This window comes from Pelodiscus sinensis, chromosome 2 (assembly GCF_052426305.1).
Source record: "Pelodiscus sinensis isolate ZL-2025 chromosome 2, ASM5242630v1, whole genome shotgun sequence".
Lineage (NCBI taxonomy): Eukaryota > Metazoa > Chordata > Testudines > Trionychidae > Pelodiscus > Pelodiscus sinensis.
In genome coordinates this window covers 180,090,330-180,115,838 of record NC_143053.1, presented here as the reverse complement: position 1 = coordinate 180,115,838, position 25,509 = coordinate 180,090,330, and the positions used below count along the sequence as shown (strand labels likewise).

The following is a 25,509-nucleotide window of genomic DNA, read 5'->3' as shown; positions in this document are numbered from 1 at the left end:
GCAGCGGCAGGGGAGTGTCCGGCGGCGACCGACCGGAGGCGGCGGCGGCGGCGGCGGCTGCGGCCGGAGACCAGGGCTGCGGGACCTTGCGCTCTTGCCTCCCGGCGGTGTCAGTGGCGCTTTCTGCTCATTTCCCGCTTCCCTCCCTTAGCCCGGCGGGGGAGCCGGGCGTGCGGGAGCCTCGCTCCGGGCTGTGCGGGGGTGGGAGGCTGGGGGGGGGGGGGTTGCCCGGGCGGGAGGCCCGCGCTGGGCCTGGCCGGAGCGTGGGGGGGGGGTCACTCGGACACGGGGCACTGGCTCGGGGCGGTCCGGACACTTGAGTGGCCGGGGCGGCAGCTGAGGCGCCTCGCGGGAGGCTGCCGGACCGCTGGCCGGGGTGGCGGGAGGCGCGTTGTTTGCAGCCGGGCGCTGGGGTGGGAGGCCGGTCCCGGGGGCTCCGCGCTCTGTGGCGGGCGTTCCGGCGCGGCTCCGGGAGCGGGCGGCTGTGGGGGAGGGAAGCGGGTTCGGGTTTGTTTGGACGGTGTAATTCTAACGAACGTGCTGCTGGACTGCGGCCGCTGTTATCTGTTGCGCTCTGGGCTTTTGTCTCCGCTGCGTGTTGTGCTTGCGGGAGAGGCGCCTGGTGGTGTCCCTGCCGCTGTGGGGTGTTTTGAGTAGTGGCTGCTGCGGAGCGGGGTGTAGCCCGAGCGAGTTTAAAACAACCCAACTAGCTGGAGTCTCTCTAAAGAAAGAGCGAGGTGTCTTGAGGCTTTCCTACCGGGGGAGGGGGACTTGCTGGCTTTGGATTAGGCCATTTCCGAATATGCAGCGTGTTGTGGGAGAGAGCTGATCCTTCTGAGGGGAGGCGACCAGACTTGCACTCTTCTTCTCTCCTCTCTCCCCCCCCCCCCCCCCCGGCTTATGTAAAACTTAAAAATAAAAGTTCAGGCATCTTTTACGTTCATAGTTTCGGGCTTTTTGCCCAAACTGAAGTCTTAACGATTTATTAAAAACACTGGCCATTCTTGGGACAGCGATGCCTTAAAACAAATCAGAAATCTTAATTTTGTTTCTTGGCTCTTTCCTTAAAAGAAACTTGATACACTAAAAAAAACCACTGGTAGTGTCTCTACTCTTTTTTTTTTTTTTTTAAGTGAAAAGGTGGCTTTCCGTACGATTTTTGGAGGAAAAGCCCTTTATGCAATGCTAACTGCGTAGGGAGATTTTTTTGGGGGGGGGATAGCAACACTGAATCAGTTGTAAACGCTGGCTGTATTTTCTTGATCTCTTCTGTGTGGGTCGTCTCTTGTTCCCGTGCTTCCTATCTTCCAGACATCTGTGGTCCTCCCCTCCCCCAAGTATGCAAGTGGTGACTGGAAAGAGGCTGGGCTGGTATGCTGAGGTCGGTGGAAGGAAGTCAAGGAGGGGTTTCAGTAAAATGGGGACTCTGAGAGTATAGTAGGCTCAGATTAGAAACTGTCCCGAATGAACAGGACCGCTTCCTCTGATCTTAAAGTTGCTTGTATTCTGTATTAGGATTTATCTCCTTTGGGCTGGCATGTGAAGTCCTATTTGGCCAAGTTACTCACCTTAGATTCTGTTAGTTAACTAGTAATGTGTTGAATGCCTACAAATTTAACACACTTGTCTTAGGCAGTTAAAATCTTTATCTAAAGACACTAGTCTGTGGATCCCATTGGCATCAATGGCAGATGCTGGATGCTTGGCGCTGTTGAAAAATAAAATTTTAGATACCCAAATCAGCTTTAAGAGCTGAACACCCTGAAATTTCACCATTCTATAAATTGCATTAATATACTGTTAAATGTATACTTTGATTTGAGGAGCCTAGTGTTTGACTGCCATTTTTTAATACAAACAGTCTTCAAAAATGTAGAACTGAAGAGACTTGTAGGCTGGCTATAGAGGTTGCTCTGACACAACAGTTAATGTTAATTTACTGCACAACTTGTGCTTCATGACTTCAGTAGAATCTACATCTTGTAGCCAACTCAGAGTGGCTTCAACTATTTCCTATTGCCTCAAGTGTCCTAAGCTTTTTGACTTGAGCTATTTCTACTTTTAAGGCATGTAAGCAAGATTTTTGTTTTTTTTTTTTTTTTTTTTTTGGAAGTGTCTCTTTACAGAACTCAAGACTTTCATCTGGTTATGCGGTTCTAATTCAGGGTTTAAAAAATAGGGTTGTGTAACTGTGGCTGGGTAGCTAGCATTTGTCACTTTGGTGTGTTAGTTGCTGTCATTTGTAAGGTAACTTAGTTTTACAAATTAAGTGCCTGCTGCCCTGGGCTAGAGCAGGTTTATCAAGGAAAACTGTCATCATAAAGAGTGGGTGAGGCAAAGTCCTCCTTTTAAACTTGTGAGATTTTCTTGATATGCTGATCTGACTGGATACTGTCATCCACTTCTTAGAATAGTGTTAACTGAATAGATCAGATCTTATAAATGTGCCACATTGAAGAATAGCAGTATTACAGTAATTCACAGCTTTATAAAAACCTGCAAAGTATTTCCAGTGCCTGCTACACATTCTACTTCTCCCTCTTCCCCTTCATTATATCAACTTCCATGTGGGAGAGGTTCAAAACCAGTTGACCTGCTTTCTTGAGTGATTCATGCAGTGTTAACTTTCTCTTCAGTTTTCTTTTGTCTCTGGAGATACACTGGCTATAAAATTAATGCACTCAAAAAGGGAACAGTGGTTAAACAGCCATTGTAACAAATAGTGCTGTTAATCTGATTTAGAAGTGGATAGGAATAGCATTCAAATGATAAAAGGGAATTTTGAAATCTGTAGTTATTATAGTAAATATTTTGTGTATTTCTCATTGGCTTAGCAATAGTACTTGTTTCCCCTGAAGTGACCAAAAATCTGACTCTCCCTCAGGGAGATGTGCAAATGCTACATACAGATGACTAAGTTAAATGAAAGAGGTTGATCAGACTCTGAATATTGTCAAACTTTGCTAATATCCACTTTGCCGCCTTCTGATTTTTGTCAAGGAGTTGAAATACATTTTATGAGTGCCTGTATTTCCAAATTATTCCGTTCATGGAATAAGACTGACAGGTTTGCTAGTCCAGCCACTGGTCTTACAAATTCTCAGCTTTCTGATGTGTCCTTTGTATCTAAATTTAACAACTCAATTTCTTATATTTTAAGCTGTGGAAACTAATGGGGAAACATTAAATACATAAGTAGTGTATTCAGTTCTGTCTTAGTGCAAAGATTTGTGAGAATCTAACACCTGGTTGAATCAGGTAAATACACTTCTGCATAAGCAAAGTCTAGCAGCAGAACTTTGATGCAGGGTATTACAGTGTTGAGGCTGCTTTACAAATGGGCACATGGGTATAGAGTTCTACTTTGTTCTCTCAACACATCTTCATAAAATGTAAAGTTCTGTGTAAAAGCTTTGAAGAGAACATTAACTAATTAAGGCACAGCTCTTGGCATGGATGTTTGGGGTCCTTTCTTAGGTCTAGACTGTCTTCAATGTGGTTTTTGTATATGGTACTACTCAAATTGCTGCCATATCACACTTTTAAATTGATTCCAACTTTAAGGGATTATAGCTCATTACAGTATGAAACCACAGTAAACAACTTTGAGATCAATTATATGTAATTTTAATAAATTTTGGATTTTCTGGAAGGCGAGCATAAACAAAGGCTGAACAATATTGTGGAAATGGGTAACAACTACTTTAGCATAAGCCATTCCTAAGAGTAGCTGGAACTGTGAATGTGTTATGATGGGGACCTTGCTGACTGTCAAGACACAATTTTTGCTTCCTTGCTTTATTTGCCAAAGGTAGATTAAAAAAAAAATCTGGAAGACCCCTTCAAGTCCTGTAATACTGATTTTGCTTGAATGGTGCATAACAAGTACTATTTTATATTGTACAGGTTGAACCTCTCTAGTCCAGAGTTGTCTGGCTCAAACATCTATCATCTGGAACAATTTTTAGTTAACTGGATGTCCGCTTTTTATGGGTGTGGCCATATTTCCCATGGTCCCATAAAGTTTGTTTACAGCCACCCAGTCCTAGTTCCTCAGTATTCTATGCTGTTTAGCTCAAATTTTACCCCTAAATCTTTTAAGAGCCCAGTAAGCTGTGGAAATGTTGGTCATGTCACTAAACAATATTTACTTCCCATGGTCTGGAAAATTCTGTGGTTCAGATTCCATCAGGTCCCGAGGGTGTCGGACTAGAGAGGTTCGAGATGTATAGGAATAGTCAGTCTAACTGAGCATGTTTTGTTAACTTTTAAAGAAACACAGAACTATGATTGTTTTCAGACTTGTTTTGAAGTACAACACTAATATAAAAGGACCTGTAGAATCTTTTGGGTCCTCTGCTTGTAAGTTACTTCATGCTAATTAGAGAGCTTTATGCACAATTGAAGAGGCGGAAGAGATGCATCTTTAACAGACGCAACCATGCTGTGCCAGTCTCAACTTTGTGGGACAAATATTGCCCTTTTTTGGCAATAAATGGACTCACAGATTGATGGAAGGTATTCTACTTTTAAGCTATAGTGATCTTCAGAGGGCCTGCTTTGCTGTGTATGACTTTCTAAATCTTCATAGTACAATAGTCCAGCTTTATAAAATGTAGTTGATTAATGTTGTAAGATTTCAATGTGGCTTTAAAATGGTGTCTTGTGTGTAGGAGAAGCTGTTTTCGTAAACCATATTTGTACATTCATACTGTTGCTGTAGCTTGCTAAGATTAGATAACAAAAGCATATGAACAAATTGGAATTGCATTCATTGCAAAATCTGACTTTACAGTGCTTTGCTGGAATGACTGCAAATAACTGGGTTTAAGGCCACGTTGTGGACACAGCATCAGAATTTTTTTGGCCTATGGATTAGGGATGCAAGTGTCTAGTCAACAATGCGATAAGCAAAAGCTTGTTGGATAATAAACTAGTCCCTCAACTACTCACTTCCCCCCCACATTGCTGGCCCTTATCAAGAAGGACTCTGGGTGTAGCCCATGGCAGGAGATTGGGGTCCAGGATGGGGTTCAGGGTGCAAGCTATAGGAAGGAGTTTGGGTACAGGGAACCCATGTCTGGAGCAGGAGGCTGGATGCAGAAGGTTCTGGACTGGGACAGGGATTCAGGATGCATGCTGTGACTGGGCATTATTTAACTGAGACTGCTTAACTGGTAGGGCAGTAGGGTTAAGGCAGGCTTTCTCCTGCGCTGGCCTGAAACACTCCTGAAAGTAGCTGGCATGTACAGCAATGGTTCCATATTGCCAGGTGCTGCCCCTCATCTACAAGCCCTGCCTGAGCCCACGGCTTCTACTGGCCATGGTTCCCTGTTGTTGAACAATGGGAATTGCAGGAGTGGTGTTTGCAGGCATGGCTAGCATATGGAGAACCCCTGTTCCGCCTTTCTCGGACATGTCAGTCACTTCTCCGGAGCAGCAAATACCATAGAGATAATTACTGTAGCCACGACATTCGGCATTTTAGAACTCAGTAATTACATTCAAATTTAATTTTTTAAGAGAAATGAACTATGAAGTGCACAGACGAGTCAAAAACCAAAATTACCCACTTTGCAAGCAGTGAAAGAAGTAATAGCACCTCCCCCACATACGTATGTGTTTGGATGAGAGTGAAAGACCGTGTCTGAGAATGACAGACACATACAGTATGTGAGTGATAGATTTTTTTTTCATTGCCAAGCTCCCTCCACCCTTTCTCTCTGTATGGAGATAGGGTACAGGGTGAGAGGGGAGGGACACTCTGACACCAGCACCCCCTGCTCAGCGAGCAGAAGGCTCCCGGGGAGCAGCTCCAAGGCAGAGGGCAAGAGCAGCATGACAGTGGGTGGTGGGGCAACTCAAGTGACAATGCTTCCTAGCCCAACCAGTCAGGATCACCTATCAGAGGCTTCAAGATCTACTAGTGGATCCTGATCTACTGGCTGGTGACATAATCAATAGTGATGCTATAGTTCAGAGTCTTTCTCTTGCAAACCTTTAGATTAGGTTTTCTTAAGAATATATCAAATTCAGTGTGAGTCTAGAACGATCTGCAAGAGTAAATAACTGGATATTGCTGGGAGACTGCTACTCATAGTACAAATGACTTACATAAACATTAAGTCTGTGCTCTTACCCTATGTATTGAACAGCTCAGCAGTTCTCAAACTCTTTGGGCTCTGGAGCCCTTTATATGTAAACTTATGCGGAGCCCCAGCAGTCCACTGATTGTATGTGTTGTACCTATTGATGTTTTCAGTTTGTCAATCTCGCAGAGCCCCTGGAGATGTCTCGCAGAGCCCTGAGGCTCCGCAGAGCACAGTTTGAGAAACACCAGACTAGCTTACGCCAAGTTAGTTTTTTGTAGCTGCCTCAATACTTCGTAGTCTAGCATCCAAGTCTGAAGCTGTGATAGGCAGTGGGAAGGGATCAGAATTTTTATGTATTGACTGGCTTAATGGCTTCAAGTAATTTGGATCAAATGTCCATATGATGCATTACAAGGACATTAAACTGAAAGTGCTTTTCCAGTACAAAGAAATACTATAAAATGGTCATGTGGTGACAGTACCGCTTCATCTATCCCTGATATACAACGGTGTCCATCTCCAGTAGGTTAACAGATGGTGTAGAGCAGGCCTGCACAATATACTGCCTGCAGGCCGCATGCGGCCCGCAGGGGCTCACTGTGCGGCCCGTGCTGACTACTGGTAGCGCGGCTCCATCTGATCAGCCGGGCGGAGGAGCAAAGTGCTGCTGGGGAGGGGGAAGTGTGGCGATTCTCACTGCCAGGCTGCCTGTATGCAGCTTCGGTGCGAGGAGGCAGGGTGCAAGACAGAGGACAGGATGCCAGCTGATGCCAGGACGCTGGCATGACGTGGCATTGTGATGTCAGTCAGTGATTGCTGGATTTAAAAAGGCTCCGGCAGCCTCGCAAATTGGAAGGGAGAAGCCGGGGAAGGGGCTTGTGTTGAGGGGAGCAGGTCAGGAGAAAAGGGAAGGCACCAAGTGGCAAGGTGCAGGAGAGACCAGTTTTTGCTCGACACAAATTTTTAGTCCGTGTGTTCAGTATTTTTTGGGAGAGCATTCCTACTTGTGGCCCACAGCTGTCTTCTTTGGAGTAATATGGCCCTTGCCACTTTCTGAGTTGTGCAGGCTTGGTGTAGAGGAAGACTGGGCTTACTACCTGAAACTTTGCAATCAATACAACACTGTTCAGTTACTTTTAAAATCAGTAACCTAGCTTCATGTATTGCAGCACAGTAGACTCAATGTTGGGGCTTTCAAGTTGGTCCCAGGATTTTAAAGGTTTCTTTAAGGAGCTCTAAGTTCAAAAGCTTGTCTCCATTAGAAGCTGCTCAATGGAAGAGATTACCTTACCCATCTTGCATCACTAGTTGACTTCGTCACTTCAAATGTCTAACTCCCATTTAAAAAAAAAAAATAGTTAAATTCTTTGGCTAAATGCACTAGGCTTAAATAAGGACATTTCAGACAAATGTGGTGGGAGGGAGGTACAGGTGATGTTATAACACTTTCCTGAGCTTGGAAAAATGCCTCCTCAATAGCCTGTTACTTATGTAAGTAGGCTGGACAACAGTCTAAATCATCCGTGTGTAAAAATCTGTGGATCCTACCATGTTTCCTTGACTTATACAACAACGTAGGCAGGGGATAAAACATCTGAAGGCATGCAAGGGTCAGTGAAGTTCAAATTTTTTTCCTTGTGATTGGCTCTTACATACTGAATTAACATTCGGTTAGTACCAAATATGAATCAAATTAAGTTTTCTTACAAAAGATTTCATTTAGTCACATTATCATATTGACTACAGTGAAGGAGTTCAAACCTTTAAATAATTATCCTTAGGTAGCAGATAACTTGAGAATATCGATTAGTATTCTGAAAGCTTAATGCATTGCAGTTGGAGTTGAATAAATACATACTTTCTGAAATTGGATGGTGTTAAAACCATCAGATGAAGACTCATACTATTGCATCTTTAGTTACAATGAACTAAACTGTAAATGTCACTATTATTTCGGTATTGGCTTTCAAAACTGCTGTAATCAAGGTTCTGATTAGTGTGCTAGAATAGGAATGTAACTTGTATGTACAGTCATCATGTGGTGTACTTCCCATCACCAGTCTTGAGAGAGCACCACAAACCATAATGTACCTGCCATTATTTCCTCTATTTGAGTTTTGGTAATTGTTATCCTATTTCCAAGTATGCATCTTCCAAATCTTAATGTCAACTAATCTCCACTAGTATTACTCCTATTAGAGCCTGGGAGTTTCTCAAACACTTCGTTTTGTTTTTAATTGTTGCTCTGCAAAAGGAGAGTCTGTCACTAATAGCAATTAGTTTCAATAGTTTAAAAGCTCAACCCTGAAATTCCTTGCTAGAGAACAAAATACTTAACTATTTTAATTCAGAGTTTTTACTTTTTTTTTTTTTTTCCCCCCCACTTTTAAATGCTTGCTCAACTGAGTTGTGAGCTTTGCCATTTCAGTGAAGGGATTGCCTCTATCTTCCTAACACAATTCATGGAAGTGTATTTAGGCAGTCTGTACTGATGAGATGGCAAATAATTCACAATTTGACTTGGTTCCTTCTTGGATGAAATGACTAAGTATTTTGTGTGATTCAGCCATTTGGCAAGAATACTGTTTTCCTTGCCTGTAAATCTTGATTCATTATGGCTCCCTGTTAACTCTCATCTTTGTATGTACTAGGGAAATCTACAGGTATTATAGCTGTTCTAGCATGGGGTTGACCAATAGCAGGAGTAGGGAGAACCTGTGGCTCACCTTGATCTGGCTCAAGGCTTAATCAATCTCTCTCTCTCTCTCTCTCTCTCTCTCTTCCTCCCCCCCCCCCCCCGTAGCAACATGAGCTGGTGCGCTAGCTGCACAGGGGGCACTGTTGCTGCAGTGCCAGCTCCCCACTATGTGTGTGGGGAGGGGAGGAGACGACAGTGGGGAGAGCAAGCTTCCTGGGCCTGATCCAATTTTCAGGCTTTGCCTGGCAGGGGGAGGAAGGGGCTCTGCATGCTGCAGAGAAGTGCTCCCTGTAGGCACTAGGGATGTGAAGGACTAGGCAGCTATCTGATAAGCAAATGCTTATTGGATAGTCGACAGACTAGTTGACTAGTCGCATCCCTCTGCTTGTGCTACCTCTGTCAGAGGCAGCAAGGGTGGGGGGAGAAGAGCAGGGGGTACTTCAAAGTGGCAGCACTGCTTGGAGCCCAGGGTCTGGTCCTAGGCTTCATGTGGTGCTGCCATTTTGAAACACTGTGTGGAGGCCAGGGTCAATGGGGGAGTCCCCAGCTGACCCTGGGCTCCACATGGCACTTTCACCTTTGAAGTGTCAACAGCCCTAGGGCTGTTGATTCACTTCAAAGGCAGAGGCTCCCTATTGACTAATCAATGCAAAATGCATCAACTATTGATTAGTTAAGTAGTCAATATTTAATATTCTTAGTAGGCACCCCTCCTCATTGCTCCTATTGGCCAGTAATTGGGCTTCACTGTAGTGTGCACAGCTGTGTGGTGTGCCCCTATCCCAGGAGCTGTGCCTGTTTAGTCTTTTGTCTAAGGAATTACTTGGCCAGCTGTTATAGGAGATGTGTTCTAGGAATTATTTCCATAACATGGAGTTAATTTACATACTATCATGCAGTCTTGCCTGCCTGTCATACGGGGGTCATCCATTGGCGGCATTGCTGCTAAATCAAGAACCAGTGTTTCCTGAAAGCCCTTTACTTTGGGACAGCATCTATCAGTGATAAGTCCTGGGACTTAGTATTCTGCATTAAAGAAACTAGCTCCTTCCTCAAGCAATAATGGATAATATCTTACTTTTTTCTTATGCTGGAGAAATGTATTAACTCAAATGTCTGAGCATGGTATTTTATTTTCAGTTGGGGTTCATGCTTGGGTCCTGTAAAGAAGGTAATACACATCTACAGAACTCAAAATCAAACAGCAGCAAGGTGTTCCCTTGTAAATAGAGAGCATGGGAGTTGCAAAACCAATTTCTACTTTGTTTAATCTTTCTTTCAAAAAAGTGGTCCCTTTATAATTGCAGAAAAGGCATTCTAAATAGAGCTGCTTGTTTTGGTGCCTTGAGCTTGCAGGCAGCACCAGCTCTACTCTCTCTTGCTAGTTGCTGGTAGCAGCAGCAGGAAACCAGATCAGTTTTACTTCAGCTTCTCAATTTCCTACAAGACAATTGGGTCCTTGATGAAAGGGTCCAAAAATTAGCTGTAGACTTCTCGTCCTCTCTCCTTTAAAAATCTTCAAAATGGGAAGCTCTGAATATGGAGAAGAAACTAAGCACTCCATAAATGGAGATGGGAACATCTTATCCAGAGAGCAATGAAAAATGGAATGCTGAGTAGGGTCCAGTGACTGCTTTCTGATAGCATTTGATCTCAGCAGTCAGAAAATAGATTAACTAGGAATGTCAGTGATGTATGATAATTCAGTGTACTGCATTTTGTGTGCTTGATTTATGCAAGGGGAATAAAGCCTTGGTAGCTCTAACAGTAAGTGGGCTTAGTTGTGCTAATTCAAGTAAGGTTTTTCCCTAAATAAAACTTGACTCTGGCAAACAGTGTGTACAAACTGCTCTTGTCTGATGGGTATTGAGCTACATCTTATCTAGAAAGAACTGAAGTTGGGACTAGTATCAAACTGTCAACCCTTATACTTCAAAATTTGGAAGACTTTTTTTTTTTTAAATACAAGGCTGTGCAAGTATCCTGTACTGCAGCTGAGAGTGAGCCTTGAAGCAGGAGTAGACAGTCTTGCACGCGTGCATGCAAGCTCAGCTCAGGCTAAAGTAGTAGCATGTAGGTTGCTCAGACCCAGGAGATTGTTGGGTGTGATTGAGAGCCCAAGCTGCAGTGTCCACATCTTTAGCACACCAGCTGGAGATGAGCAAGCAAGAGTAGTGTCTGCTCAGAGAAGCTTGCTCCCAACTGCAATGTGGACATTCCTATTCATGCCACTAGATTCTTTTAAATGAACACTGAAACTTTACCAGCTTTGGCTTCACTGGAAGCTGCACTTCATCATGTGCTTTGACCAAGAAATAGGGTTGTCTTTATTAAAGACCATATCTCTGCTCCTGAGGAGCAAGACTGGCCTCCTTAATGTTCATGATGCAAGATTAATAAAACTACTTCCATTAGAGATCTTGACATACTTGATATTTCTCATGTAAAACTCCATGATTGTCTTGACTTCACAAGTAAAAAGGGGAAACTTCTTTAAAACACTCAAGTCCTATGTCCAAGAAGCATGTCACTTTTTAAAAAAAAAAAAGCTCACCAAAGGAGGAAACCATTAAGATGTGTCCCTTCCCTATCTTGAATTAAAGCAGTAGTCTCCAACTTTAAGCACAACATTGCATTTTGAATAGAAGTGCAATTCAATGTAATTTCAAACACATATTTGTTTCATGCTCTAGCCCCTCCCTCTCCCACTTGTGAGGCTCCATTTCCCTATCCTCACTCACTTGCACCAGGTTGGGATGTAGGAGGGAGTTCAGGGTACAGGTGTTGGAGAATTTGGGTTCAGGAAGAACTCAAGGCTGGGGCAAGTGCTCAGGAAAAATGCACCCGCCGACAACCTGGGCTGGCCCTGGCATGCGGTGCAATAGAGGCACTGGCCCCAGACGCGCGACACGCCACCGGCACCTGGTGCGCGGCGTTCGGGCGGCCCCAGCCCTGGGGCACATGCAGGCATGCTACTCGGGCGGTGGGGCCGGGCCCACAGCACAAGGAGCTCGGGCGGCCCTGGCCGTGGGGCACATGCCGCTGCCGGGTGCAAGGGCATCCCTGCCCCAGCATGCCCCAGGACGCACGACCCTGCCCCCAGCGTGTGAGTGGCCCCGTGCCCGGGAGGCTCTAAAGGTTGGGGACCACTGCTCTAGCTGGACCCTACTTTACCTTAAGCAGTGACAGTGGCACTAATGCATTCTCATTCCCAACCTGGGACTGCACCATTCCCAAAAGCAGCAGACCTGTCCCGCAGCAGCTCCAGAAGGAGGAGGCACAGAGGGCTGGTGACTCCATGCACTGCACCACACCTGTCAATTAACTAATTGGGTCCCTGTTCCTGGCCAGTGGGAGCTGCAGGCAAAGGCAGCATAGGGAGACCACAGGGACATGCCAGCTGCTTCCTGGAGCAATGCAGGGCTGGGCTAGAGGAAGTCCCACTGTGCTACTGAACTGTTAACCTCTGTAGTGTAGACATAGCCTTTTCTGGGATATCAGAGGTATCCTGGGAGAAACTGCCGCATTCAGGGAAGAAGTCTGCTGTTCCGAAACTTTTTCAGAAGAGCAGATGTGCTTTTTCAGGATCCCTGTAAACCTCGTTTTACGAGGAAGAAGGGATGTTCCGAAAAAGGGTTTATTTTTTTTCCTGACATTTGACCCAGTATAGATGGGCCGAATGTTGGAAAAGCCTCTTGTGGAAAAAGCTTAGCAAAGTGCGGTTTGCAATTTGGCTGCAGGAGACTCAGCCCAATTCAAGGAGAGACTGGCCAATATTCCACATTTAGATGGGGAGTGGGGGCAAATTAGAATTTTATGTGCACCATGAGAAAACAAAACTAGCTATATATTTTAAAAATCACCATAGGGATAATTGTCACAACAGGTTAGGCATTTTAGAACTCTCTACTCCAAGAATTGAATTTAAATGGAATACAATGCAGGCAGTCAAAACCCTAAAATATTGTGACAATTAGGAACATCACAACTATGTGGGTCGGGAGGAGAGTGTGAAAGATGGTGTTTGTGTGAGTAAGACACACACAGGGTGTGTCCGATTCACATTGCCCCTTTAAGCATGCTGAGCATGTTTAGATATAGGGGGCAGTTGCCAGCAAGATCCCTCCATCCTAAGCCCTGTCACATCCACCCTCTGGAGATTGGGTATGGGTGGGATAAGAGGGGGCACCCTGACATCAGTGCCCCTCATCTCTGCCTTCCCCACTCTTCACAGCAAGCAGGAGGTGGGGGGGGGGGGGATGTCTCCAAGGCAGAGGGCAGGAGGGAGGGGCAGCTGAAGTGCTGGCACTTGATAGCCTCCTGGCCAACAGTCTGGATCACCAGTCAGGCTCCAAGCTAAACCAGTAGATCCCAAACTACTTGTTGGTGACCACTGACCAAGTCTTGAGATATCAAGAAAATTGTCATTAGATTTTTATTTTTGGAATACTGTTAGTGGAAAAAATTGGAAGATAGTTTCAGAGTCTGCAATTAAAAGGGCAGGGGAACTGAGTAGGTAGTAAGGGTTTTCTATCTTCTGACCAAAAAAGAGCATGGGGGGAGGGATGTTAAACTAGTATAATCATCAGACTAGCTCTCTATTTGTAAGTTTGAGGCTAGGTAGGCCTCAAATTACTGAAACTGATTTTTTTTGGGAAGCTTAAAAATGTCTTTACATATTACATAGTATTAAGGACAGGTATAGAAGTACACCAAAACCTTATCTATGTAAGCAATTGCGGTGGTGTAAACAGATGTTGCATAAAAGCAGATGAGCTTTGAGCTTTCAGGGTGTGGTACATCCTAGAAAGCCCTCTAGTGTGAGAACTGGCCTTTCCTTGCTCAGACTGAAATATTAATCAGGGAAAGTAATGAAATTGAAGTCTGACACTAACCTAATGTTAATCTCAAACTTTGATTCAAAGGCTTTTTGGAAAAATGGTTATCCCCTGCTAGAATGTCTGTGGTATACAACTGACAGAAGTCAAGTACAGAACATTACACTTGGAAAAACTAATACTTCTGATTATTCATCACTTGGAATCAATGGCTGCTTTTGTGGAAAAACTTGCCAGCTGTCTACACTGGCCGCTTGAATTTGCGCAAGAACACTGACGATCTAATGTAAGATTGTCAGTGTTCTTGCGGAAATGCTATGCTGCTTCCATTCAGGGAAAAAGCCCTCTTGCGCAAATGCTTTTGCACAAGAGGGCCAGTGTAGACAGCTAAAAACTGTTTTGTGCAAAAAAGCCCCGATGGCGAAAATGGCGATTGGGGCTTTCTTGCGCAAAACCGCGTCTAGATTGGCACGGACGCTTTTCCACAAAAAGTGCTTTTGCGCAAAAGCGTCCGTGCCAATCTAGACGCTCTTTTCCACAAATACTTTTAACTGAAAAACTTTTCTGTTAAAAGCATTTGCGGAAAATCATGCCAGTCTAGACGTAGCCAATAAGATTATTGGGAATTTATGAAAGAGCTTGCCTGTATATTAGTGTTAAATTTTAGCATGACGTTTCTTAGCTGTTGGTAGGAAATGTCTCGTTTATATGGGGTGCTAAAACTTTCTACTCTGCCTCTTTAGGAGGGGGCAGGGGAGTGCTGCGTTCTCATGGAACCCCAAGGTTCTACGGAGCAGCAATTGGCAAACACTGGTCTAGATAACTCACTCTGCCTTGAGTTCAAGGGACTGGACTAGATGATGTCTCAAGGACCCTTTCAGTACTATAATTCTTGGTCAGTTTACTCTAAATGAAGTAATCTTCAGTGTCTTATTAAAAAAAAAAAAATCTAGGCCTTTGTCCATTTTAAGTTACTGAGGGGTTAGTATTACATTCAGCATTGCATGTGTAAGTGATTTGGGAGCTTAACTCTCTTCATAAGGAATTTATGCTCTTAAACCAGTTGACACTGGTAGTGCTGAGTGTATCACTGCCTAAATATTTAGAAATCTGGGTTAAACTGCCGGGGCATCCTTTTTGACAAAAGGGTTATAGTACAAAAAGGACTTCAACATTGCTGGCTTTGTATCTAGAATTTTGATGTGCAAAATTTTGTTCAGTCAGCTTTCACTAATCAACACTTTTCTGCTTTTAGTTCAGTTGCTTTTTTTACAGTAGTATCCCAGGTGAAACAAACGAGTCGTCTTTGTGCTAGACATTAAACTGCCACAGAGCTTTTCATCTAAATAGACAAGACAAAGAGTAGGGGAAAAGTCAATCATGACTGTTTAAATGAAATATTATCATTGTGTCTATGCATTTCAGTGGTAAAGGTCAATTCTTCCTGATTCTGGAAGATAGGCTTCTAATTCAAAACTTGCTCATTGGTGGCATGCTATTGTTTGGAGACAAACTTTTAAGGCCTTATATACACTTAAAAAAAAGCTTCTGTAATTAATTCATGGTACTAATTTGGTCACTTAATAAGCACTGTTCATGCAGCAGTGTCCTAACAGCACAATGTGGTAAAATCAAGGGGATGCTACCTCCCCATTACAGTACTATAGCGATAACTCAGCTGAGCTGTACCCTTAAGAGGCCTCTTCTCCTACCATGCTGCTTAGTGTTTGTAGGTTTTCATTCTGGAAAAACATGGATGAGAGCATTTCAGTGTTTTTGCAGGGAAAAGTGCATGGCAGCCATTACTGAAGCAATACATGAGATGGTGAAATCTGTGATGTCTTCTCACTTTGAATTAAGGATTCTATTTGTGCAAGTGAGGGAGGCAAGCTGGACAGGATTATTTGGGTAGCCTATATTGTAAGCACTGTGTTTCTAGGATATGTTCAGCCCTTCATGCTAACTGCTGTAGCTAGGTGTTACCAGCAATGAATCCTGACCATTAACAGAAATGGAAGAGCAGAGGAGTCTTAGTGCTGCTTAACCTGTTGATGCCTCTAACATTAATTTAAACAAATGAAGGGCTGGACAGTTATAGCTTGAGTAGGTTATCTGATCTTTCCAGAAGAAACTCCATCCTGTACTAATTTCAAGTATATGATAAACTAGATTAATAGGTAAAGGAATATCTACAGGTAGGACCTTCCTGGTCTGGCACCCTTGGGACCTGAGTGCTTCTGAATCAGAGTTTACCACACCAGGGGAGGTGAACGCTCACTTCCTTGCTGTCAGCTCTGCTCCCCCACCAACCCTGCTGCCCCCATCCTGAGTAGGGCTGTACTCCCATCTGGGCATGGGGCTGTGCTCTCTAACCTGCTTTGTTCACTGGGCTGGGGCTGCGCTCCAGGTCGCTGACCCCTCTGCCTGCAGCCTCAGAGGAGCTGCACTCCCTTCCACCAGTTGTAGCCTGGGCTCTGCTCTCTCTCAAGCCAGCCTGCTGCCACTGGGGCTGTGCTCCCCGCTGTCAGCTCTATTCCCTGAACCTGGCCAGCTGGGGCTCTCTGATCCAGCAATATTCATAGTCCGTCTTGCCTGACCACGGATGTTGCTGAATCAGAGTGTCCTGGATTTTAGGGGTTTAACCCGTGTCCTGGTAAAAAGATATTTTAGGAGGAAGAAGTTGGGACAGATCTGCAACAAAGTAAGTTTAAAAATCCGGGTAGAATACCTTGTTCCTGGCACATCCAGAAGACTAGTCTAACTGACTTTTTATAACCCCAGTTAAAAGTAACTGTGTAATGTCTGAAAAGTGTAATGGTTACGTGTCCTGTGGGCTATGCAGTATAAAGTTTTAACAAGCTTTATACTGCAGCGCCTGCCATGAAGCACCTCACAGGAGTGGAGCAAGCAGGGCCAGCAGGGGTTGCTCCCATGGAGGAGGCTTTGTCCTGGGGAGCCAGCATGTAACCTGGGCTGAGCCCATGTGTATAGGGGTTTCTCCCACCAGCCAGCTGGAGCAACCCCTGCCTATGTGGAGAGCTGCCCACTGCCTAGAGTGGGAGGGAGCTGTTCCAGACCCTACAGTTAATCAGAACTGGTAAGCGTTATCAATTTAGGGTGATGTTTATTGGTTAGCCGGTTAACCTTTCACTTCCCTAGTCGTAACTACAGCATATGAGACCTAGTTACATCTTAGAAGGCATTAACAAAATACATATTAATATACTAGTATATCTAATTGTACTATACATAGATGTAGGTTCAATATAAAATTCTAGTGTGCTTAGGCATGCATGCTACTTGAAGCCACCTGCCTTGCTTTTGCTTTCCTGAATTTTTCTCAATTGCTTAGTTAACTGAAATTGTAGCGACTCATTGCTTGGTAATAAAAGACTTTGTGGGTAATAAGTTTGCCAGATGCATCAGTAAAACAGGCCCAAACGTGCAGAAGGTTCTGAATAAAGTGTCTGCCAGCAGTTTTCAAATCTTGAACATCTTTCTTGATAGTTTACTAATAGATGGTTTTAATGTGGACTTCTGATCTATGATTAAAATATTTTGTTAGGGTTGTCAATTTTCCAGTTGCACTTACTTTACCATCTAGCTTCTTATATTTCTGTAACTTCACTAAACTTGATTAGATTGAAAATGAGACTCTTGCTGGGCTCGTCATTCGAGCTTAACTTGTATTTTAGTTTCTATTCTTGTCTTTTGGAAATGACAGTCTGAACACATACCAAAATGCCATGCAACATCAGAACAGTGGATTTCCTGTAACATAGAAGCTTAACTTTGACTGGAGTCAGGCAGAGGCTGTGAAGCTGCTTTTTTTGGGTGGGTGGGGGGATGGGGAAGCAGGGTGGGAGCTCTTTTGCATGCACTTGAGGGGAACATCAGCTTTATTCATTCTTTCTAAAAATACTAGAGAAAGAGTTAAACTTTCCTGGACTAAAATACTGCCTTCCCACCAAATGCAAAACAGATTTCATGTGTAGTTATTAATCAGAGGAAAGCAACATGTATGATTTAATACTCATGTTGGTATCTCCAATTGCATAAATAGACCTACCATGGTGCTTAGCAGAAATGAATCATTTAAAGCTGAATGCTTGCAAGAGTGTGTATATATGGTTAAATACTAAACATGGTCAACTTGCATCAAGGTTAATTAGGGTGGAATTCCGGTGGCGAATGGAGTTTCGATTAATTCTGGAGTAGTGAAAAATACCATTTATGATTCCTGTGAATTGTATTACTGCTTTCAAAAGTTGATGCTATGTTCAGTGTAATTCATTTCTTGGTTACCACCTACTTCTTAGGGAAGGAGAGGATAATTTTTAAAAACTAATCTGCGTGGGTTTTTTTCCCACTACAGAAGGCAGTCATAAGACAGTCATAAAGTAAGGTGCTTGAAGCACTAACATGGAGCAGTAGCAAATATATCTTTTGTCAAGTTTATATAGTGTGAAAGGTCTGTTTTTAGCCAAAACTGATGGTAGTAGGTTTTCAACTTTTTTTTTTCAACTGCATTTACGGTGAATAGGTCTGGCTGTGCTTTAACCTTCTGCTGTTAGTGATGCAAATTGAAGAATAAAAGGATCCCTCTAATACTGTGATAGAAATGTAGCCGTGTTAGTCCTGTTTTTTGTTTCTAATACTGTAGTATGCAGTGCAGCCCATCTGGGTTGTGTGGCCCACGAGATGCTGCCCATGTGGAAGGTTGCCAGATTCTGATAGTTACCTTCCATGTGGTGTTTTTTCTACTGGCATTTCTAAAGTGAAATGCACATGAAATGAGGGATGCTGCTTGTACACAACATTGACTGACTCTGAGAGCTCGCCACTCTCTCTGCACCCCATCCAAGAATTGACTTAGTTTAGTCAGTACACTCCATAAATTCTAGGTACATAAAATCATGTTGCTAACTGCATTTATCTCGAGATACTCGCTTGGTTAGGTCATGTTTGCTTGAGGAGAGAAAGGGCCAATCATGTGGCCCACTCACTAACTTAGGTTGCTTATCAAGGAGAAATAGCAGCCCTCTCTTGTGGGTAAAGCTACTAACAATTCTTCTTCAGTTTTCCACATGAATACACTGGGGTGGGGAAAATAATTCAGTGATTGACAGCCAAAAGATTAGTTTGACTATATTTCAAGAATAAGATGGTTGCCTGTCAAATGGGGAAGCTACTGTAACTTTAAGGAATGGGGATTATGGAATGGCAGGAGCAGATTTTAGGCAAATGCCAAACTCAACTAGTGAGGTCTTTTGACTGCATTTTCAGTCCATATTCTTAAAAGGCATTAGGCCTACATTGGTTTGTTAGAATTGTGGGGTCTAGATAAAAATTGTCTTGACTGACTTCAGAAATTAGAATTTATACATTTTCACTAATTCTTTAGCATTTAATTTTCATACAAGTTTGTTCTAGTTGACTATTATCAAGCTCGTCTTCACAGCAGACCACATTGAGGCAGGGCATAGGCAGTCTGGAGCAGATTAAATCATAAGTCTGTGTTAGTCTGCTTATACCACTGGAGTAACTTAGGTTAAATGATCAGTTGAGGAAGCATCTGGGTGGTCGGGGTGGTTCTCTCAACCCCTGGAAAGATGATGGATGGCCAGTGGGCCATTATTAGCCTTGTGTAATGATGGCTTTATAGTACATTTGGCAAATGCATAAAGCTACAGTGAGTTAACTCTCACCTAGTGGTTCTAGGATCAGAGCTGGAAAGGGTTCAAAGTACTACTCTCTCTTCTCCTCACGTGCCCCAGCTACATGGTGATAGCGAGGTTCTATTTTATAGCTGAGGAATAGAGAAATGGAAAAAAATGGTTCCAATATTCTCCATGCATTTCCTCTTGGCTTTTTAAGAAAATAAATGTTCTGAGATTATATCCAGGTTTTTGCTGGCAGGCCTCAGATAAGAGTGATTGCTAATTTGTAACTAGGTGCATTGTGTACAGACTTGATGCATCTCCTAACCTGTAGACTGAGATACAGTACTAACATCCTAGGCTGATCTCAGCTTTTAACTATTGTCTCTTAATAGTAACTAACCAAATCTAGCAAGTTTATAATTTTTTTTTTGTTTTTGCTTTCCTGGTTAAGGCCTCTGAGGGTCTGCAGACTACAGTTCTGGGAGCTCAGCAAGGAACATGGCAACCCAAGGTATATCTAACATATCACTCAGACTGAACTTTGCATGGCTTTGACAAATATTAGGGTAGCTAACTGTTTAGCCCTCTCTTCCCATGTAATTGTTCTTTTCCGCTTCTAAATATTCCATGCTTGGAAAATTCTTTTTAGGAAGAGCATAAACCTGTAAATATATGCTTAATTCTCATAAGACTGACAAATGAATCCTTTATATCCTGGATGCATTGGCAAGAGTTCTGCTGCACAGTTCTATTAGGGTTGCCTATCTCTGCTTTAATGTTCTGCCTAAGTCTCCAGTTAATAACTGGCATAAAGTTAAAACCTTATTGTCTCAGCTCTTTCCAAATTAAATGCAAATGTTACAATCTATGATGCATCTTTTTAGGACTAAAACTTGCCTAATAAACAAGTGGTCTACATATTCAACACTCTTTTACAGCTGACTTGATGGAACTGGATATGGCAATGGAGCCAGATAGAAAAGCAGCAGTCAGCCACTGGCAGCAACAATCCTATCTTGACTCTGGTATCCACTCTGGTGCCACAACAACTGCACCCTCTCTGAGTGGCAAGGGGAACCCTGAAGAGGAAGATGTTGACACTACTCAAGTTTTGTATGAGTGGGAGCAGGGGTTTTCTCAGTCCTTCACCCAGGAACAAGTAGCTGGTAAGGAAAATCTCCATTCTAATCTGTTGGCTTGTTTAAATGACTTGGAAACACTCATCTAGTAAAGTTGGGATTGCTTAAATTTATATACCACATTGAGTAATTGGTATTTATTGTCTTAATTAGCACAAAGTTTAGGCGGTCTGTCCCAAGGAAAGACTAAGCAGTCAGATTTTATCTGTTTCAGACATTGATGGACAATATGCAATGACTAGAGCTCAGAGAGTTCGTGCAGCTATGTTCCCTGAAACACTGGATGAAGGCATGCAGATCCCTTCCACGCAGTTCGATGCTGCTCATCCAACTAATGTGCAGCGCCTGGCTGAGCCATCCCAAATGTTAAAGCATGCTGTTGTTAACTTGATAAATTATCAAGATGATGCAGAACTTGCAACTCGTGCCATCCCAGAACTGACCAAATTGTTGAATGATGAGGACCAGGTATGCATATTCCTTTGTTCAATGTAGCCGATTTGTAGCATGTCCTTAAAATGTCTAGCTTAAAACTTAAAGCTTGCTTCGTACTCATAGGTGGTGGTGAATAAGGCTGCAGTTATGGTTCATCAGTTGTCCAAAAAGGAAGCCTCCCGCCATGCTATCATGCGCTCTCCTCAAATGGTCTCAGCTATTGTGCGTACCATGCAAAATACAAATGATGTGGAAACAGCCCGTTGCACTGCAGGTACACTACACAACCTCTCACATCACCGTGAAGGATTGTTGGCCATCTTCAAATCAGGAGGCATTCCTGCGTTAGTTAAAATGCTTGGGTATGTATATTATAATTGTGACATATACACTCTACCTGTATTTAATACTGGTATCTGCTTAATTCTTGTCTTTTTTTTTTTTTAAGTTCCCCAGTGGATTCAGTGCTGTTTTATGCTATAACTACTCTTCACAACCTCCTTTTGCATCAAGAAGGTGCCAAAATGGCTGTCCGTCTAGCTGGTGGGCTGCAGAAAATGGTTGCATTGCTCAACAAGACAAATGTTAAATTCTTGGCCATCACAACAGATTGCCTTCAGATTTTAGCTTATGGCAATCAAGAAAGCAAGGTAAATTAATGCATCTGTATTTTCATGAGCCCATTCAGGCTCTGGGCTGTCAAACTAGTGTCATTTTGTAGGATACTTATTAATATCCTTCTCCTGTGTCCTGTAAGATCAACCACATCCAGAAGTGAGAAGATTGCTTTAGTAAGGGTGCCGAATATTGTCACCTAAATTGTAAGAGAGAGTCATTTGAGGCCATTATAGCTATCACTGTCTCAAATCCATCCACATTATTACTCATGCATGTGGAAACTGAATGACAATGGAAAGAAGGCATCTCATAACATTCAGCTGAAGCTCTAAATAAAATTTCCTTTGCAGTTGATTATTCTGGCCAGTGGTGGACCCCAGGCTCTAGTAAACATAATGAGGACCTACACATATGAGAAACTACTGTGGACCACAAGTAGAGTGCTGAAGGTGCTCTCAGTGTGCTCTAGTAACAAACCTGCTATTGTTGAAGCTGGTGAGTGTCAAGCTATAACATGCTAATACCAATATACCTACCACATGCAGCTGCTAGAGTACGATACATGTCACCCCACAAAGATATGAGTTGATGCTATGGAAAGATTTACACAAACTGTAAATGCCTTGGAAATCGGTAGCTTAGACTATAGAAGTGGCTCTTGTCAGAGCCACCCAACATAGTATTAATACCTAATAAAACACTGCATAGCTTTGATTTCCCACAGTTGCAAGAAAAATGTCACTTGATTAATGAGCAGTCCTGTAGCATGTTAAGAGTTCATTTGTCTGCCAAAGTGGCTGAAGACTCACGATTGAATGTATGGAAACTTATGGCAAACTTTTCACCATTGCAGTAGGAGTCTTGTCTACTAGATGTTATGACAGTGAAGGTAGAAAGGATCTTGCAAAGTACAGAGTGGCTTCCATTACCTCAAATTAAATTGAGATGGAGAGCACCTCCAACTTCATTAAGGAGCTTAGCTCTTTTGCAAGATCAGGGTCTACATTAACTACTGCCTCTGTCAGACTGTAAGCTTAACACTGAAGCATTAACTTGCATCTTGTTCTAGGTGGGATGCAGGCTTTGGGACTCCACCTTACAGATCCAAGCCAGCGTCTTGTTCAGAATTGTCTTTGGACTCTCAGAAATCTTTCAGATGCTGCAACTAAGCAGGTAAGTGGTTCTGCTAGGAATCAGGAACACAAGCATAATGCTAACTTAGTTTACACTAACACCAAAACTACTTCACCTCTCTACAGGAAGGCATGGAAGGTCTTCTAGGAACCCTTGTTCAGCTTTTAGGATCAGATGATATCAATGTTGTAACCTGTGCAGCTGGCATTCTTTCTAACCTTACCTGCAACAACTATAAGAACAAGATGATGGTGTGCCAAGTTGGTGGTATTGAGGCTCTTGTACGCACTGTTCTTCGGGCTGGTGACAGGGAAGATATCACAGAACCTGCTATCTGTGCACTTCGTCATCTCACTAGCAGACATCAGGAAGCTGAGATGGCACAAAATGCAGTACGTCTTCACTATGGACTTCCAGTGGTGGTTAAACTCTTACACCCACCATCTCACTGGCCCCTGATCAAGGTAAATATTGTACAAATTTAAGATGGCACTTGTTGCCTCTGTGGTAACCTGTTCGAAGTGAACAGTATATTAGCAAAATGTGGTGTATTTGACGCTTGAGTTTTGAGATTGCTTTGAATATTGTCTTCTGATTAAACTACTAGAGAACTTTTAGCTAATACATGTCTAGGATGGGTGGGAACTTTAAACAGCTCTTGCAGGGACTTATTTGCTACAACATCAGGATTAAGATTAAAGTAAATTATATTTCTCATCCCAATTACAGGCGACTGTTGGTCTGATCCGCAATCTTGCTCTCTGTCCAGCTAATCATGCCCCCTTGCGTGAACAAGGTGCAATTCCAAGACTAGTTCAGTTGCTTGTTAGAGCACATCAGGATACTCAGCGTCGTACATCTATGGGTGGAACACAACAGCAGTTTGTGGTATGTGGTCAAGAGGTAGTGGAGAAACAAGACACTGTTGTGGGCTATTTCCCTCCCATAAGTCAAGGCATGCTGCTTAAATGTCTAAGCCTAACACAAAATGATATTTTCTATAACTTTTAAAACCACTTGCTGCGAATGTTAGGATTAATTCGTTGTGGCTCTGTCTACACTGGCCACTTATTCCGGAAAATCAGCCGCTTTTCCGGAATAACTTGCCAACTGTCTACACTGGCCCCTTGAATTTCCGGAAAAGCACTGACAATCTACTATAAGAAATCAGCCGCTTTTCTGGAAATACTATACTGCTCCCGTTCGGGCAAAAGTCCTTTTTCTGGAAAACTGTTCCGGAAAAGGGCCAGTGTAGACAGCACAGTAGTGTTTTCCGCAAAAAAGCCCCGATCGCGAAAATGACGATCAGGGCTTTTTTGCAGAAAAGCGCGTCTACATTGGCACGGACGCTTTTCCGGAAAAGCATCCTGCCAATGTAGACGCGCTTTTTCCGGAAATACTTATAACGGAAAACTGTTCCGTTTTAAGCATTTCTGGAAAAGGGTGCCAGTGTAGACGTAGCCTGTTAGTCTAGAACAAGTACCTTATTACTTGCAGTCCAACTAGCTTTTTGGACAAATCTCGATAAGTGTCATGTACACACTCATGCTCCCGTCCAGACATGGTCTCTCGTAAAGTTGAAGTTTTCATCAATATTGGGAATCTGGGAGTGCAAGTTCATTCATTTATTGAGCAAGAGATCCTTAGTGTAAGGGAATTAGGTATGGGTGGGCAAAGTACATCCCACCAAACATTTGGATCTAGCCCACCATGACCCCTAATACCCTGCAACTCAGCAGGGCACTCAGGCAGGCTGTCTGTCTGCGATGGTCCCACACACCAGTCAATGCGGCCAACTGCTGGGGCCAGCATGTCTGCATGCATGCCTCTTGCAGGGAGTAGCCGGGCACTGGATCCCCCATGCTGCTCCAAACTGTCCTCACAGCTGCATTGGCTGGAACCTGGCCAGTGGGAGCAGTGATGCAGAGCCTGCATCTGGCACCCCCTCCATTAAGATAGTAATTTTTGTAGGGAGCCCCACTCTAAGAATTTGGTAGATGGTCACAGGCTACATTTTTCTACTGTCAACCTCTATTGGTTGTGCCCACGAAAGCTCATGATATTATATAATTTTTTTTTGGGGGGGGGGGGGGGGTTAGTCTTCATGGAGCTACAGGACCATTTGTAGGTTTGTAACAAAAAAAAAAAAAAGACTAATATGGCTACCCCTCGGAGGCTGTCCACCCCTGGTATTAGGAGTACACATTTGCACCTGTTTCTTAATTGGAAGAGTAGAGATTCCTTGCCAAGAAACCAGGGGTAGTGACACCATCTACTATTCAACAGTCTTATCTTACCAGAACTATGGACAAAAAACCATGCACTACAGAGTGAATCTGAAACTTTGAATAACTCAGTGACAGGTGTTTGAACTTCAATGCACATTAAACTTGTCTAGTGGTCAATCTTCAAGTTTACAGAGGCCTCTCCTTTCCCCCCTGCCCTATATCACTCTCTCCAAGGTGGGTGAATTAGTGCATAAGTTCAGTAGTCTGGTAAGGTCACACAAGTGAGCTTCTTGTGACCACAGATTGCATTTAGTGCACAGGTTAACATTCAAAGTGGGGGAGGAGCGAACGAGTTATTGTAGCACCTGCCAGTGCAACAAACTAAACTAAGAGCACACTCAAAGTCCACTGAGGTCCAGATGTCCCTCTTCCTACAATAACTCTACAACAAATTCAGTAAACAGCTTAAAAACCTTCTACTTAAAAGTACATTACAGTGCCTTTGTATGGTTTCCCTGTACAGGAGGGTGTGCGTATGGAAGAGATAGTTGAAGGCTGTACTGGAGCACTTCATATCCTTGCACGAGATGTTCACAATCGAATTGTAATTAGAGGTCTAAATACCATTCCACTATTTGTGCAGGTAAGTGATCTCTTCTGAAAT

At 43.3% G+C, this 25,509-nt stretch overlaps 1 protein-coding gene across 1 annotated transcript in view; it reads left to right on the top strand.

The window, feature by feature from the left end:
- Window positions 1–76: 76 nt before the first annotated feature.
- CTNNB1 (catenin beta 1) overlaps window positions 77–25,509 on the top strand; it is a 29,770-nt gene continuing 4,337 nt past the window's right edge. Inside the window, 11 exon segments of the mRNA NM_001286932.1 lie at window positions 77–109; window positions 19,743–19,802; window positions 20,230–20,457; window positions 20,645–20,898; window positions 20,989–21,227; window positions 21,314–21,515; window positions 21,834–21,978; window positions 22,553–22,656; window positions 22,743–23,081; window positions 23,347–23,505; window positions 25,369–25,488. Of these exon segments, the coding sequence (NP_001273861.1) occupies window positions 19,790–19,802; window positions 20,230–20,457; window positions 20,645–20,898; window positions 20,989–21,227; window positions 21,314–21,515; window positions 21,834–21,978; window positions 22,553–22,656; window positions 22,743–23,081; window positions 23,347–23,505; window positions 25,369–25,488 (1,803 nt within the window). The 5' untranslated portion in view covers window positions 77–109; window positions 19,743–19,789.